Source organism: Condylura cristata, unplaced genomic scaffold, assembly GCF_000260355.1.
Source record: "Condylura cristata isolate star-nosed mole 26May11 unplaced genomic scaffold, ConCri1.0 scaffold00015, whole genome shotgun sequence".
NCBI classification, from domain to species: Eukaryota; Metazoa; Chordata; class Mammalia; order Eulipotyphla; family Talpidae; genus Condylura; species Condylura cristata.
Window position 1 is genome coordinate 18,754,321 of NW_004567116.1, and position 17,252 is coordinate 18,771,572.

General features: G+C 33.4%; 1 protein-coding gene across 1 annotated transcript in view; it reads left to right on the forward strand.

Moving 5' to 3' along the window:
* The first annotated feature begins 12,872 nt into the window (after positions 1–12,872).
* Positions 12,873–17,252, forward strand: part of DCDC1 (doublecortin domain containing 1) — a 161,582-nt gene continuing 157,202 nt past the window's right edge. The window contains exon 1 of the mRNA XM_012725188.1: positions 12,873–13,036. Within this exon, the coding sequence (XP_012580642.1) occupies positions 12,873–13,036 (164 nt within the window). The remainder of the gene's footprint in view (positions 13,037–17,252) is intronic.

Below are 17,252 nucleotides of genomic sequence, written 5' to 3' on the forward strand. Positions count from 1 at the left end.
CTTCCGCCGGAAGTCATTACTCGGACGTGACTAAGTTTCCAGCCGAGCTGTAGAAGCGGACGCACACTTCGGAAGCGGCGCTCCTCCCTCCGTGATGCGGTCGCTATAGTAACCAGTAGCGGATACCGGGGAGTTTTTTAGCCGTAAGTGCCTAACCTGTGGAAAAAGACATCCTTCCCTCATTCTAACTCCCTTTCGTCCCTGTTCCCTTCTTCCTCAGTTAGCACCTTTGTCCCTTGGGCTGCTTTCTTGTTCCCCCAAACTTCCTTGGTTTGCCCGGTTCAGCGCCGCTCCCAGTCCTTTTGTATTTGTTGTACGTGAAGTATTATGGCGGGGGGGGCGGGGAGGAGGGGGCGCGGAGGAATGAGAGAATGTTGGGGTTAGGCTTGGAAAGTATAAGCAGACCTGGTCTCGTTCTTTTCCCTACACTTTTCTTAGAACGTTCTCATTCGAAAATTAGGAGAAATGTAACATATGATAAGTAATTTATTATCGCTTTTATTATTTTTTTTCTGGAAACGTGTTCAACCTAATTTTTAGAAGATGTTATCACTCGACTTTAAAATCTTCAAAGTTTTCATAATTATTGTCTTGCTTCACTTTCACTTTAACCCAGTGTGGCAACCCAGTGAGTCTAATTGTCTAGTAGTGGAATAAGGCTCTTAGCAAGTCTATATATTATTTCTAGGGTAACTAAGCTCAGGTACTTACATTTTTTTTTTTTTTTTTTGGTGTTAAAGAGCATGACTTCTGGAATCATATTTCATAGACTTGAATCCAGGCGCAGCTTTTTACTGGCTATATAAACTTGTTTGAGTTATATTAACGTTTGTGCCTTGGTTCTTTCCCTGTAAAATAGTAATAAAAATGGTTTTAGGTTGTTATGAAAATTAAATAATAAAGACTGAAAATAGTAAGCACACTATAAAGGTTAGTTTGTTCTTTATTAATAGTGAGATATTTGTTGCTCATTTTTGATATATTAGAGTATTGAAAATTCCAACTGGTATTTTAGGAATTTCCAAACAAAACAATGAAAGTGACAAACAATTGAGTTAAAAATGATTACTAGTATCAAATGTCTGTTGAACTATAGTTTGCAAGTGAAAAACATAGGCCAAAATTCTCAATTCCTATGTCATCAGCATCTCACATAAAAAGATAGGCAAGTATTAAACAATTGATTTCAAGATGATTACACAAGTATTATACCTATAGTTAAATATGGAAACAAATATAACAGTTTTTAGGACCCTTAGTTGTAGCAATCCCAAACCAAAAAAAAAAATCACATTTTTTTCAATTTATCACGTTAATGCTTGCCTGCCTATAAACTAAGTTGGTATTCACCAGGCATGAACAGGTAGGTAAACTGAGAATGCTTCTTATTGATGGATAATATTTGCAATTCATATTAATTCTGCTAAAGATTTCTTCTCCTAAGATTATATGTACACTTGGCCCTCTAAAACTCAGTGTGTATATATTACATTAAGTTTACCAGTACAAATCCAATTCTGTCTTTCCCCATATATTTAACCCCTTTTACTTTACTTATCCTTACATCACCTTCCCTTCTGGTTACTGCTAATTGGTCTTGTATTCCAATTTATTTTTCTTTTATTTAGTTAGTTTCTTTTACATACTGCATGTATGTGAACTCATACAATGTTTGGCCTTCTTTAGCAGCCTCATTTCACTAAGCATCACAAATGCTAGGTTCATCCTTGTTGCTACGAATATCAGGATTTCATCTTTTTTAAAATAGCTGAGTACTATTCCATTGTATATAAACACACACACACACACACACATATGTTCATTTCCTAAGGCATTTTCCATTGTTTGGCTACTGTAACTAAGTTGTAGTAAACATGAGGATGTATATATCTCTTCAAATTAGTCTTTTAAAATAAAAAAATAGAAATTCCACATGATCCATTTATCCATTTTTGAGTATTGACCTGAAGAACACTTGGCTCTGTCTACTGATTTCATCACCTACTCTTCTTTAATTTCCTTGACATCATTTACCTCTGATTTTTTAAGATTTGCATATCATGAACTAGCTGTATGTATTTTGTACCACAAAATATTGTTGTTCTGAAATAACATTATTATCCTTAGACCAACTTAGAATCTACCAAGAAGGTAGAAAAAATCACCAAGAATTAGTGTGTGATAAGGTTAAATAAGAGATAGTACTTTTAGCCTTTATTCACTTATTCATTCAGTCAAGTCATTTGTTGAACGACTGTGTGTTCCACACTCTGTTAAGGAACAAAATATGTAGTCAGCTGTAGCCCTCTCAAAAACTTAAGAGTTTGTCTGGATGGCCAGACAATTAAATAAATAACTGAAATAACCAGAGGAAATACAGGTTCAGTTAAAGTTATAGCAACCAGAGGAAATAACAGGTTCAGTGATAGTTATAGCTTTCAGTTACATGAATAAGGCAGATTACCTGAGTGATTAAAATCGTTGAATCAAAATGAAGCCAACATAGAAGATGTATGGGAGTGTTAAGGTTAATAATACTTCGAAGGAGGGGAGAGGTGAATGGCGAAAATTCGAGAAACTTCCTTTTTTCTTTTGGCAGATTATCATAAAGCTCTAGACAGTAGAGAGAATCAGCTATAATGAACAATATTGCTTCATCTTTTAGAATTTTTTTTCATTATTCCCCTATTGATTGTCTACACACAGTGTAGTCTCTCTTTTGTCTTTATAGCTATAGTAGAATCCGTGAACTTTTGTTGAAGTGGTGCAAGGCAGTGTGCTAAATAGGAGAGAGAAAGGTAAATACCTTTCACTGGCAGCATCCCAGTTTTAGTTTTTTTCTTTATTTAACTACAGTTGTGTCTGTGCTCTTTCGAGCTTGTTTCAGATCTCTCAAAAGTCATTATTTTATGTGGGATTTTTGATCCTGCCCTTTGGCTTCTTCACATCTAATGTTTTACTCATTTCATGAACCTATTAAATAAACTGTATATGATCAATCATCTGTTTCTAATGTTAAGTAATCACTATAGGTTCCAACTTACCATTTCCATCATTAGTTCTTCACCCTTTCTCTTTGTTCTAATGGCCACTTTGACTCTTCAGTGCATTTTCCAGTTACCCCAGAATCTGAAACCTTCTCGTAATCTCTTCAATGTGGTGCCCCTCAAGTATGTGCTGTTTCAAAAAAAAAATTCTCCCTAACCTATTTGAGTCCTTTAAGCTTGAATTTCTTTTTAAAAGTTTTATTTTTATGATGTATTTGACTCATGGAGGAAGGTTAATCTGAATGATCAAGGGGTGTTAATTTATGGGTTAAAATGTGTTAAACAGTTGATATGAAGTCTGTTTAAGTCAATTAGAGAGTATAATGAAGATGTTTCCAGGGTGTTATGGAACCTTTTGAAGTTAGTTTGGAATTCACTGGTATATATCAGTGGCAACACCTGGCTAAACATACCATTGTATTTGGAGTTTATGTGTGAGCGAGTGTGTGTGTGTGTGAATTCTAATACATACAGTGAAGGTTTACATGTTTAAAAGAGGTTTGACTTTAATGCTAAGATTCTTATATTTGTTATCAAAAATTAAATTTATGATTTCACTTATCATCACAAAAATGAAAAATTTAGTTAGTCAAACTGTCACCTTTATTCCTCTGTTTTTTCCTAAAATAAAATGCTACCAGACTGTGTAAACTACAAAAAATTTCTGAGTTTATTGCTTATTTGTTTAGATATCTCTTGATTTTTAAAACTGATTAGTGCCATTATCATGGTTTCTTTTTTCTGCTGCCTATCTAGAAAGATAGCATTGTTAAAGACATGTAGAATTTGGTGTGCTCTCTTAAATAAATGATTTGTCTCCCTTCTACCCCAAATTAATTGAAGTGATGCTATGAAACATTTTATTATTAGTTAAAATTTCAAAGTGGTTAATGTTCTTATGAATTTTAATGTTATTATAACCTATTTCAATAATTGAATATATATTTTTATAATTATAGCAATATTCAGGATAAATGCAGCATTGGAAATTCAACAGTTCAATCCACAGATATATAAGTATAAAAATTAAATTTTAAAATATATTCTTCACTTAACATGAGGGTTACTGTAGTACTATTTATTAGTTATGTCAGCTTACTAGTAATAAACACATTTAGCATTTCAGCATCTTCTTGCAACCTTTCAGTTTAATTATTTAGAGACTGATGAAAAACAAGTCTTACACGCTAAAGGGATTTCTGCAATGATGGATTAGATGTCAAAATAATGAAACCACACAGCTTAAAAAATATCCTGAAGAATAGATGTTTTCTGATGAATTTCCACAAAATATCATATTTTAAAAAATATTTCTGGCATTCATAGATTCATAGTATTACTTTTTAATCTACTACAGAAACACCATGAGTATAGTCTTTTGTAGCTCATTAGCAATTTCTTTAATGAGTTTTTGTGTGATAGATAGTTAAAGTAACAGACAAATGACAGATTGTTTGCCTTTAATGATTTCCCTGTTTCAAGCCCATTACAAAGCAATTAGAAATCTGACAGCATTTTCACTCTGCATTACTGATCATCTAAAGTGATGAGGAATGAGAGGTGATGAATATTAATTGTATATTTTCATATGATTATCATAAATTATTACCTTGTCTGATGTGCTGCAGGTGAAGCAGGAGCATTAGAGAAAGACAGACAGATATTAATTTGAAAGAATATATGATTTAAAAAAAATCTCTGTAGTGTAAATCCTGATCTACAATGCTAGTCTTTAGAAATCATTTTTAATTTCTACCTTTATTTTCAGTAACTTAAATAAGTTTTTTTTATTTCAGTACAGGCGAAATTTATTTCATAGAATAATGTGTATATATATATGTGTGTGTGTGTGTTTAAGTTCAGCATTTTAAGACCTAATTTAGAAAACAAGATAGTGAATTTTGTTGGTATATCATACATACAGACATAGTATAATGAATAGCTATATCAAACAAAAAATATATACGTAAAAATAGATCTTGCATTAGTCATAGGTTAAAATCAAGTAATTTGGTAAAAGAAACACTAAGATAAGTAACTGTAACCAGATGTAAAATGAGGTTTATTTAGATCCTCAGTAACAGGTTTTTTTTTTTTTTTGTTATCAAGCTGCAAGTGTTAGTGTACTTGCATCACAGCCTTAAACTTATGTGTTTCCATTTTATATAATTTCAAAGTGCCAAGCAATTACAAATGAAAATTTTATATTCTGGAAAGTTAAGGAAAATCATCTGAAATTCATCACATTTATTCATGGAAAAGTCAGAGTCATTATGATAAAATCAATTTTTCAGCCAAACCCTGCCTTTTTAGTAGCATATTTTAACAATATTTTTACAGGCTAAACTTTCCTAATTTATTATTGTTCATCTGGTGATCTCCCAAGACTTTGCTCCACAAGAACCTCTATAGAGCAGATCCAACTAGCACACTTTACAGAAACAGAATGGTGATTCCCTAGTGCCCTTAAATCCTTTTTATGGTATCCCTTACCTTAGTCTTAGTTTATGCTTTAAGTTTATCTTTTTCACAGCCCAACCAATTCTTTTTTTCTCTTTTTCTACCTCTACCATATTAAGAACCAAAGTAGCTTGCACATTATACTGTATTGCTATACTGGTAAATACCAACAAAATTCACTATCTCATTCTCTAAATTAGGTTCTTAAAATTCTGAACTTGAACACATATACATACATTGTTCTGTGACATAATTTTTTTCCTATACTGAAATAAGAAAACTTATGTAATTACTGCAAATAAAGGTAGAAACTAAAGAGAAGTGGGTCAAAGTACTCACTTCTTCCATTAGAGTATCGAGAAAGTACAGTTATTTTTGTTAAGAAAAGAATAGCTGCTTGAAGCTGAGTTCACTCGAACCTCGACTGTCCAGTGTTAGCAATATAAGAACTGAGGAAACAATCACTCTTAAATTGTAAATTACTGATAGTTTCATCTTCTCTAATAATCAAAAGAGTCTTTGAAACACATTCCACAATGTCTAAAATTTCTTCCTTAGGCAATGGGGGGTTCAGAACTAAATACAAAAATGGGGTAATAAATAATTAGCATGTAATTTCACATATATGTTTTCATTTGGTTTGTGTAACAATTCTGTAAGATAGATAAGGCAGATACTCTTTATCATATACCTAGGAAAATATTGTAGGAAGGAAAGACTCAAACTCAAGTCAGCTAACTTCAAATGTTTTGCCTTTTCTGTCACATCACATTAATTTCTACATCTGAAAGATCTTCTAAATGGCCAAAATTTTAGAGATAGAACAACTCTGAGTCCCCTTCTTCTATCATTCTTCCAAGCATATTTTTAGACATATAAGGAATATGAATCCAAGAAAGTTTAAATTTACCTCAGACCCAAAAATAAAATCAGAATTCTCATACTTCTTGTCCCATATCCACTGTTCTTCCCATTACAATGAACTTCCTTTGTACAATCTGAAGCTATAGGACTATTTAGTTTGTTCCCCCTTCAGTTATTACAGCAAATAAATTGATTACAGTCTTGACTTGGTAAATATATATATTCTCCACTTGTTCTTATTAGTCTAAAGTGAAGTCAGTTGTAGCTGGCAAAAATTCTTCATAATGTCATTTTTGCTACTAAATATTCTGGAATGTTTTATATATAGAAGACTGCCTTATGTTGAGAAGCAAAAGGGAGAGCTTAGGAGTAGTTATTTGTCTCCTATTTCCTTCTTGAGTTCCTAAATAATATGCAAGGAGTTTGTCCCTCTCTAGCTTGGGAGCATCCTTGATTGACTTTTTCCTGTGGAAGTTAGGCTTAGTTAAATAGTGAAGATTAAAGAATCTATTCTGTGGCTAAATTTTTCTTTCTAAGATATCTAAATTTTTAAATAGTAACAAGAGTTGGGGGAAAATGGGATTTTTTTTTTCTTTTACCTAATGAGGATTAGCACTTTTCCTGGTCCATTATGAATCTCAGCTCAATATAATGTTGGCCTTTATTTATTTTTAAGATTTATTTATTTATTTGTACAGAACTGGTTACAAGCCAGAGAAGCAGGGGTGGTGAAAGACCTCACTAGAGACAGTGTGGGGGGCAGAACATGCAGATCAGTAAAATACACTGCTTAGGGGAGCAGCGGCTGGGCCAGGAGAGGTCTACCTCTCCATGTGGATCATCTCTGGGGACGGGGATCAAACCCCGCACTGAAGCAGCTGCAGGCAGTTCTGTCCTAACCACTGTGCCACCAGGGAGGGCCCTGTCTCGTTCTTTATTTTAAACCAAATGTTTGACTTTCTTTCCCAACAGGAGTCTCCCACGAGGGGTCTGTACTTTGAACCCTTCCATGTACTTAGCTATTTGTTCTCATTGAGATAGAGATGTCTTTCCTTGAAAAATGAATTCTCTTATCTCTGCACAGTTGATCTCCTTTAGTCATATTACTTTTCTCATCAAATGAAACTATTCTTTATGTTCTTCAAGTTTCAGGTGTTTTTATAAGCACTTGTATTTAAGCCCTGCTTTGATACTTAACACTTTCTCTAGTTAAAGGACATCTTTGTAATTCACTCACAAAAGTCTCTCTCTCTCAAAATTCCTACCTAAATTGAGTTTATTTCTTGTCCTAATACACTTAATAGAAGCTGTAAGTCATTTCCCTATGGAAATGGAAGGAGAAGTTTAAAGGAAAACTAAGGAAATAACTTTTTTAAATTTTAGAGATTTCAGGGCCCTGATGTGATAGACTTAAAACATAAAGGAGGACCCTCCCTGGTGGTGCAGCAGGTTAAAGCACAGCACTGTAAAGCTAAAGCCACTTCAGCATGAGTTCGACCCCCGCCCACCCTGGGAGGTGACCACATGGCATGTCAGACCTCTCCTGACCCCGCCTGCTGCTCTCCTCAGCAGTAAACGATCTGATCTGCCTGTTCTGCTCCCCACTCTGTCTCTGGTGAATGCTCTCACTGCCCCCGCACCTCTGGCCTGTAACCCAGTTCTGTATGCACAAATAAATTTAAAAAAAAAAAACATGATGGAGACGAAAATTCCTGACTAGTCATCAGTCTTTGACTAGGTTTTGAAACAGATTATCGAGAGAGAGAGTTATTAACAGCCATTGGATTAGTTGAAGCCAGTTTTTAAATCTCTTCTCTATAAATCATTGTTTTTCAATCCTGGATTAGGAAGTGGAGTGAGATTTACTACCCTGAAACAGAATACTGTTCATTTCTTATTTGGTAATATCACTGTCATTCTATTAAAAAAAAAAAAAAGAAAAGGTATTAAGTTCATCTGATATAGTTGGCTTTTCAGATGCCGTTTTGGTTATTTTCTAGTGTTTTATATGCTTCTAGTATTTTTTATGTTACTAATTAGCTGTTTAATTTGTTATTGCATGTTCCCAGGTTAAACTAAGCTAATTACCAAAATCATTTCCCCCTTGTTTTAAAGATGGGTATGCTTTCCCTTTTCCAGTGTGCAAGAATATTTTATTATTACTTTTATAGCAGAGGAAAACAGTGTAAACAATTATAAGGGAAGAGTAGAAAGAAGGTGACTCTTTTTGTAGTAGTTACGTCATGTGTGTCACCTATCCTATTTTGATAGTCAGAAATGTTTCACTAATTAATTCATTCTTTAAACTTCTTTGGACTTTATTATCTCCCTGATGGCAGGGGGAATAATTTCTCTTTAAAAATAGTAAATAAGATCATGCATACATCTACTGAGGCTGTTCTAATTATTTTTTCTGTTGTGTTAGGTTCAGTCAATCCTTAAGCCATTACAATGGGTGGTTTCTTTATCAAGGAATGAGCAAAAGGTTAGTCCTAGAGTGACTATTTTGTCACCTGATATATGGAACCATGACAGCTGATGATATTTTAAAATTTTAAATTCTCACTCTTGCATAATAGTTGTTATTGGAAGTCCAAATTTATGTGATAAGATAGAATTTGTTTCTCAGTAAAGGTTGAACAACTTTCCCAACCTGTTTGATTGACTTACAAATATATTTCAGTGGATTTCAAACTTCACATCATAGCTTATAGAACTGCTCCCCTCTCCAACCCAGCTCTTCTCAAGCTGTAAGGATGAAATTCAGAACACTTTCTTACTGTCTTCCAGGGAACCTGTAAGGGAAGAAGAGAAATAATTTTTTTTTAAAGATTTATTTATTTATTCATACAGAACTGGGGTACAGGCCAGAGTTGCGGAGGGTGAGAGGATTCACCAGAGACGGAGTAGGGAGCAGAACAGGCAGATCGACAAAGTACACTGCTGAGGGGAGCAGCGGGCGGGTCAGGAGAGGTCTGCCGCGCCATGTGGTCTCCTCCCGGGCAGGGGGGAATCAAACTCATGAGGAAGTGGCTTTAGATTCTCAGTGCTGTGCTTTAACCCACTGCGCCACCAGGGAGGGCCGAGAAATAATTCTTTAAACTGCAATTTAACACACTGATGTAAGGGTTTTGATGATTTAATATTCAGTTAGTAGCTCTTGGGTTAGCATTACGCTTCTTGTGTTTCTTTATGATCAACAAGACTTTCAGCTTTTCAGGGCCAAGCGCTGTATATAATGCATGTGAATAACAAGCTTATGGGGAAAAAAAATGTAATACTTAAGAGGTAAAGAGGGCCCTCTCCATGGCGCAACAGGTTAAAGTACAGCACCATGAAACTCATAGCAGCCTCTTCACTGCAAGTTCGACCCCCAGCCCTGGAGTTGACCCCATGGTGTAGCAGATCTCTCCACTGCAGTGTACTTCGTCAGTTGGCCTGTTCTCCTCCCCACTCTGTCTCTGGTGAATCCTCTAACCACTTCTTTACCTCTGGCCTGCACCCCAGTTTTGTATGCATAAATAAATCAATCCCCCTTTTTTTTTTTAAACAGAGGTAACCAATTTTGTTCATTTTTACCCTTACCTAAAGAACAGACCACTAAAGTTATATAGAATAAAATGAGGTTTTGTTTGTTTCTTCATTTTGGAAAATTCACATAAAAACCTTAATAATTCTCATAATAGTATTTTAAAACTTTCAAGCCTTCTCCATTGCTTATACTATTCTTTTATTTCTAAAGAAGTAGGTTTTCTCTCTAAAAAGGGAGCTAAAGCAAAGGTTGAATAATCTTTTACCTGTAAGATGTGCATATTTATGAAAAAAGTGTATACGTTTGAAAAATTGCATGTATTTTAATGCTCCTATTTACTTGTTACTATGGCAACCACCACACTGCCTAGTATTTATGTTGTCTAAGATTCAGAGCACCTTTTCAAAAAAAAAAAGCAAATATGCCAGAACCATGTATTGTACTTACTATGGTGTTTAGAAAAATATTTATTCTATTATATGTATATTTGAAGAAAAATAACAATAAATAGTGTAAATCTCTGCCTGGCTTAAATGGTATTTTCCTGCAGATGTTTTTACATATCAAAATAACTACATTTTTCCTTATTATAAAAATTAGAATAAAGAAAAGAGATAATGAATTTTTAAAATTCACAAGGTAGTTTTAAGAGGTAGTGTCTTCTTCATTTTTCTTTGACTTAATATTTTGAGTCATAGAAAAATTTTGAAAATATAAGGAATGAGCTCTTACACAAAATACTTAATGCTAGACATAAATAAAAAGTATAAGTAGTTTGTGTTTCTGACTGCATTCTTTAATATTTATGAACAAAAGATTTATATTTTATATTGCAATGAAAGACATGTAGTTGCTACTATATATATTAGTTTTATTATTTAAATTGTTTTATGACATGGGTGATACATAATTTCTTAATGTTAAGCATCAGAATGGGAATTATGAACATAAAATCAGACATGTTTCATGTCACGTATTACCTGTTAAGAAAAACTGCAACACAACACTTAGTACAACGGAATAGTGAGCATATTGTCTCTGATACTTGTAAACAGGATGGATCTGCAGTTTCACAGTTTATGTTGACAGTATCTTTGTGGGAAATGTAATTATCAAATGAATTATAACATGTCCTGGTATTATGATTATTAATAGTAATTTTAATTGCCTTTTTCAAGATAATTGGATATGTTCTCTTAAGCATATAGAAAAAGGGGCACTGGGCTAATTAGATATTTTGCACCCAGTTATCTTTAAAATATCTAGAAGTTTAACATATAGTATATTTTAGGAATTTCTTTTAATTATGTGACTTTCAAATTGAATTAAGACAATTTATAGTCCTCACTGTCTCTTGAAATTCCTCCTTTAGGAATATGAAGAAAAATTTTAAATAATAGTAAATTTAAAATTAAATTTTCATCACCACTTAGAACATTATTGTAAAATAAGAAAGGTTAATAAATAACATTTTTATCCCAATTGTGGTTACACTTTGTTTAAAGAAAGAGTTATAGCTCTATAAAGTCAAGGAGGAATTTCTGAAAACAACTAATTCAAAAATTTTAGTTGTGTCTAACTCAAGGGTAGGAGATTATAAAAGATTATATTTTTTACTTTTCATTTAGATCATAATGTTGACAGTTCTGTTGTGATTAATGTGGACATATCATGTTACGAGAAGTGAATCACTCAATTATCATTCAGATTATTTGTGGTAAGAAATTAAAATTGTGTTTATGTTCACTATAATTCCTCCATTTTAATGGAGGGACACTATTGTGCTATTCAATATTGAATCCATTGTACATAGTTAGTATACAGAAAATATTTGATGATTGAAGGATAGATGACCAGTTCAGAAATTAGTGAAGTGTTAATAGAGAAAACACCCTTGGAGGGCCACAGAGATATAGATTTAATGAAGAAACATTCTCTGAAGTGAATGGTCAGCCTTCAGGGAAAATGGTGAGGTGTCGGTTAAGGTCTTTGGCTCATATTTTTATCAGGTCATTTCTTTTATTACTGTTGACTTCTAAAATTTTAGTTTGTTTTGGATAACAGTCCTTTATCAGACACTTCTTTTGCAAATATTTTCTCCCTATTTGTCCCTTATCTTCTCAAACTCTTGATGTTGGCTCCCACATAGCAGATTCTTTTGAATTCAATGAAGTCCAAATTTTCAGTTATTTTATGGAGTGTGCCTTTGATATTTTATAAAAAAAAAAAAAAGTCATTGCCATACCCAAGATCATTTAAGTTTCGCCTTTGTTCTAGGAATTTAGATTTTATATTTAACGGGTTATTATTTGAGTGATTTTTGACTTAATTTTTCTGAAGGGTGTTTAATTTTCTGAAGAGTTTATGTTTAGATTGTTTTTGCATGTATATAATATATCTGATTGATTCATCACCATTCATTGAAGAGACTACTTTTAAATCATTGTTTGCCTATGCTGTCTTGTCAAAAATCAGTTGACTATATATATGCAGATATATTCCTGGGTTCTCTATTGTGTTCCATTCTTCTTCTTTTCTTCTCTTTTTCCAATACCATATTGTCTTGATTACTGTGGCTTTATCATAAACTATTGATGTCTGGTAGTGTCAGTCTTCTAACTTTGTTCTTTGCTTTAGTAATGTGTTGGCTATTCTGGGTCTGTTGCTTCTCCATATAGACTGTAAGTGTCAATTCCTCAAAATAACTACTGGAATTTGGATGGGGTCACATTGAATTGATAGATCTAGGTGCAAAGAACTGATATCATGACCACATTGACACTTCCCATTCAGGAACACGGAATATCTCTTCATTTATGTAATTCTTTCTCTTTATTACTTTTGTTGTCTTCTTCATATATGTAGAAGTAAATTATGATTAATACCCAGTCTCAATTTATAACTGTAAATATTGCCAATTACCAGGATTTTGTACTTTAAATATCATTCTTTTTCATTTTTAGCTAAAGATGGCAAAAATAGAAACAGAAGAACACAGAGCATCACTTTCTCAATCTTATTTATCACCCTTGATGAAAGCCACAGAGCTATCACAGCAGAGCAACAATGAAGGCACTTTAAATGGGTGTTCCTTGGACCCAGCTTACAAATATAATTCAAGTAATTTAATGAGGTAATAATATTATTTCATTATCAATATCATTCAATTAAACTGAATTCTGAAAAAAGTAAAAATGCGTCTAGAAAGTTGTCCATGTAAATGCTCAATGTTTAATGATGATGGCATTAAAACTGTGGAGAAGTGCTAGGCTGTGAACATTGTTGGGCCTGAGTCTTCAATGTTTTCTATTTCAGAGGAAGAAAAAAAGATGCATGATGCAGTAAACATAGATTACCCTTAGATACTCGATAGGTAGCGTAATGTTAATTGTAAAGGTGGCAAAACAGATAATCTTTGCTATATGTCAGTCATTATGTGTATCATTTATCCCTCATATCTATTTAGTTCTCAAATCAACACTGGGAGGAATGTAATATAATATTTTAATCATGAGGAAACAGAGACCTAGACTTTGCCTAAGATCACTCAGCTGGTGGAGAAAATATGGTTTGAACTCTAATGGATCAAACTCCCTAACTAGAATCCTAAAACTACTGTAAAACTACTATGCTTCTCAGAAGCATTAAACAAGAGGAATATGCATTTTTCCTATATCTTTTTCTAATAAAAACTGAACTAAAAAGTATCTGTCAGGTTTTGATAAACTATGGCTGGCTAAATGTGATGCCATGGTTTTTATAGTAAAATACAGAAACTATAAAAGCATCAAAGATAATATTCATAAATTTGGTATTAGGCTAATCTCCATATAAAAATACCAGGTCACACTTGTTTCTGACACAGGCTGAGTGTTTGTGTGAGTAATTAAGTTTACATGAAAGTGAAATATAGACTTCCATCCAGTCTTTGTTTTGCATTATTCCTCCTCTGAACAATGAATACATATTAGCCATTAATGAGATCATTTACACATGTAATTGCTATGTGACTAGATATATTTTTAGAAAATGATTACATTTTATTTGTATTGCAGAGGCATGTTACTTATACTGTTCTTCCCAACAAGAGTGGAAAAATTAAATAAGATTTTAACTATTCCTTTATATAGTTGCCAATTACAATGTAATGTATAGTTACACATTTTCTATTACCTTTCAAATTTATTTTTATCAGTTTTTCTTTTGACAGTGATACTCATTCTTTTTTTAATTCACCTGCTTTGTTCATTTTTAGATAATTCACTTCTTGCATTAGTTAATTGTACTTTTATTTAATTGGTTTCTGTTGTTTTTCTAACTTTCTTACATTCATTGAGTCTCTAAGTCATTCTTTATTTGTCCTTTTAAAAATATGTCAGTCAGTCTTTTCATGTGACACTTTCCTGTAACCTTTTAAAAAGTAATTTGTTTCAATATGCTTTTTTTATTTCTTTGTCTGATTCTTAACTTATTTTCTGTAACTGGTTGTTACCATCTGCTTGATTATGATGTACCAAGAAAATGAAGTAAATCTTTTGTTGATAATTGAATGGAAAAGACAGTGTCCATAAAAATTAAGTAAATGGGCCCTCCCTGGTGGCGCAGTGGATTAAAGCACAGCACTAAGAAGCTAAAGCCACTTCAGCATGAGTTCGATCCCCGCCTGCCCTGGATGTGACCACATGGCGAGGCAGACCTCTCCTGGACTGCCCGCTGCTCCCCTCAGCAGTGTACTTCGTCAGTCTACCTGTTCTGCTCCCCACTGTGTCTCTGGTGAAGCCTCTCGCCGCCCCTGAGCCTCTGGCCTGTACCCCAGTTCTGTATGCACAAATAAATAAATCTTTAAAAAAAAATTAAGTAAATGATGAATTTCAAGATAATGATGTTTCAACATAAAAGGAGCCGAATTCATAAGGGCTAATGATGATCTAAGAGCCACTAATATTGGTATGATTATCAGAAAGAGATAATTTTCTGTTAAAGTGAAGACATATTCCCCCTAACTGATGTAACTGATGTTCCTTCTATTTTCTCTTGTTACCTTTCTCCCACCATTTTGTGATTTTTTTAATGAGAATTACTAAAATATTATCAATTTGTTGACTCTTATGTCATGAAGACTTACTTTTCTAATTAATATGTTGTACTTTTAAACAAATTGTGCCCACATATATTAAATCCATTCATTGCACTGATAGTTATTAGTTACTTCATGTTCCTCTTATTATCTGAGGCTAATTTATTCTTTAATGTATTTATATTATCCACTCTTCTTTTTCTTTAAGTGTATTACTCTATGCTACATTTGTTTGTGGCAGTGAAAATTATTGTTCCAGGATCCTTCTTCCAACAGTGTAATGATTTTAACATATTGTGCCAAGAAGTCTGAACTTCCCACCTGGAAGTCAGGTATCTGGAAAAAAAAAGTAGTCACTTTGACTACTTTCTGGGAAACAGCACAAAAGTAAACTTTTCCTACCAGCTGTAGTCCAGTGAATTCCTAGGTGACCTGGAACAGGACACCAGCCTTTGCAACATGACTGGCAGAATCTATCATTTATTGGTAATAGGTATCCTGGGGTATTCTGCCATGTTTATATGGTACCTCTGAATGCTAAGTGAAAGATTTCAAATGACAATTACATTTTAAACTTAAGAAAATCTAATCATTATCTCTTTTTTATCCTACATATAATATGTATTGTTTTAATCTTTTTCTTTTAATTTTTTTTAAGATTTATTTATTTGTGCATACAGAATTCGGGTACAGGCCAGAGGTGCAGGGCTGGTTAAAGGATTTACCAGAGACAGAGTGGGGAGCAGAACAGGCACATCATTGAAGTACACTGCTGAGGGGAGCAGCGAACTGGTCAGGAGAGGTCTGCTCGCCATGTAGATCACCTCTGGGGCAGGCGGGGATTGAACTCATGCAGAAGTGACTTTAGCTTCTTAGTGCTGTGCATTAACCCGCTGCGCCACCAGGGAAGGCCCTGTTGTAATGATTTTTAACTGATGATTATCTAAGAGTATAATTTCATGATTTTTATAACATTTTACCAAATTTAATCACTTTTATATTCAGTTTTAATGATTTTATGTCACATTTCATTAGAAAATCTAGCAGTTGTAGAAAGCTGTTTATATCTTCCAAGGTTATTCATTTTGTCAACTTGAGGAAAAGGCAGGATGGAGGATACTGCTTTGTATACTCCAGAGGGCTTTATAAAGTTTACATTCATCAAACATATGTGGAGTTATTTCTTTTATTGATTGCATTCCAGTATTTTAAGCTGGTAATTATTATCTAATGTATTTAGGGTTACTTTCATTTGTGTTTGCATTTTTTTACATGAGTTCGTTCTAATTAGAGTTTAATTACCATTGAAGTGATTAGAGGATAAAGTTAAGTTTTACAAATGAATATATTGAAAAAATAACAACCCTTGGTTCTTTATGAAGGAGGTGCAAATGCTATAAGAATATAAAGTGAGAAGTAGGTATATGTCAAGTATATAATATAAATAATTTAGACGAAAATGGTTGACTTCATTTAGCAGACTGCCAAATAATGAGAGAATAAAAAATATTTGTGATATTTGATGTATTTTGTTGTATATTGTAAGTAATTGTTATCCATAAAATTTCTATGGTTTCTGAATAAGTAAGAGAGACAATTTGACAAGCAACAGGGGTATAAAACAACAGCAAGTACAAATTCTTGGCAACTGTCATTATTCTGCTGTTGAATTCACATCTAAACTGTGATAACTTAGACCTGTATGTTTGTTATTGAGCCATGATCTGTCAAAATAGCCATTTGATACTATACAGATTTATCTCATAGAGATCAAAACTTACCAAGGTTACTATGTGTTTTAAAAAGATAGGGATATAGGCCCTCCCTGGTGGCACAGAGGGTTAAAGCACAGCACTAAGAAGCTAAAGCCACTTCTGTATGAGTTCGATCCCCACCCTGGAGGTGACCCATATGGCGCAGCAAACCTCTCCTGACTTGCCTGCTGCTCCCCTCAGCAGTGTACTTCATCAGTCAGCCTGTTCTGCCCCCGACTCTGTCTCTGGTGAATCCTCGTCCTGCACCTCTTGCTTGTTCCCCAGTTTAAAAAAGGAAAAAAGAATAAAGATAAGAATATAAAAACTCCAAGTCATTTTATGCTTTATGCTGATATCTCTGTTAAATATTTTTGATTAACTAAGTGATAATTAGTTTATGTTTTAAACCATTATAAAAGTAATTCACTATTGGTAAGGGTTTTGAATAAAACTAGAATTAGAGCAAACATAATTCAGATTATTAATACCCAGTGCATTTAATGTGGTTTTCTTTATGT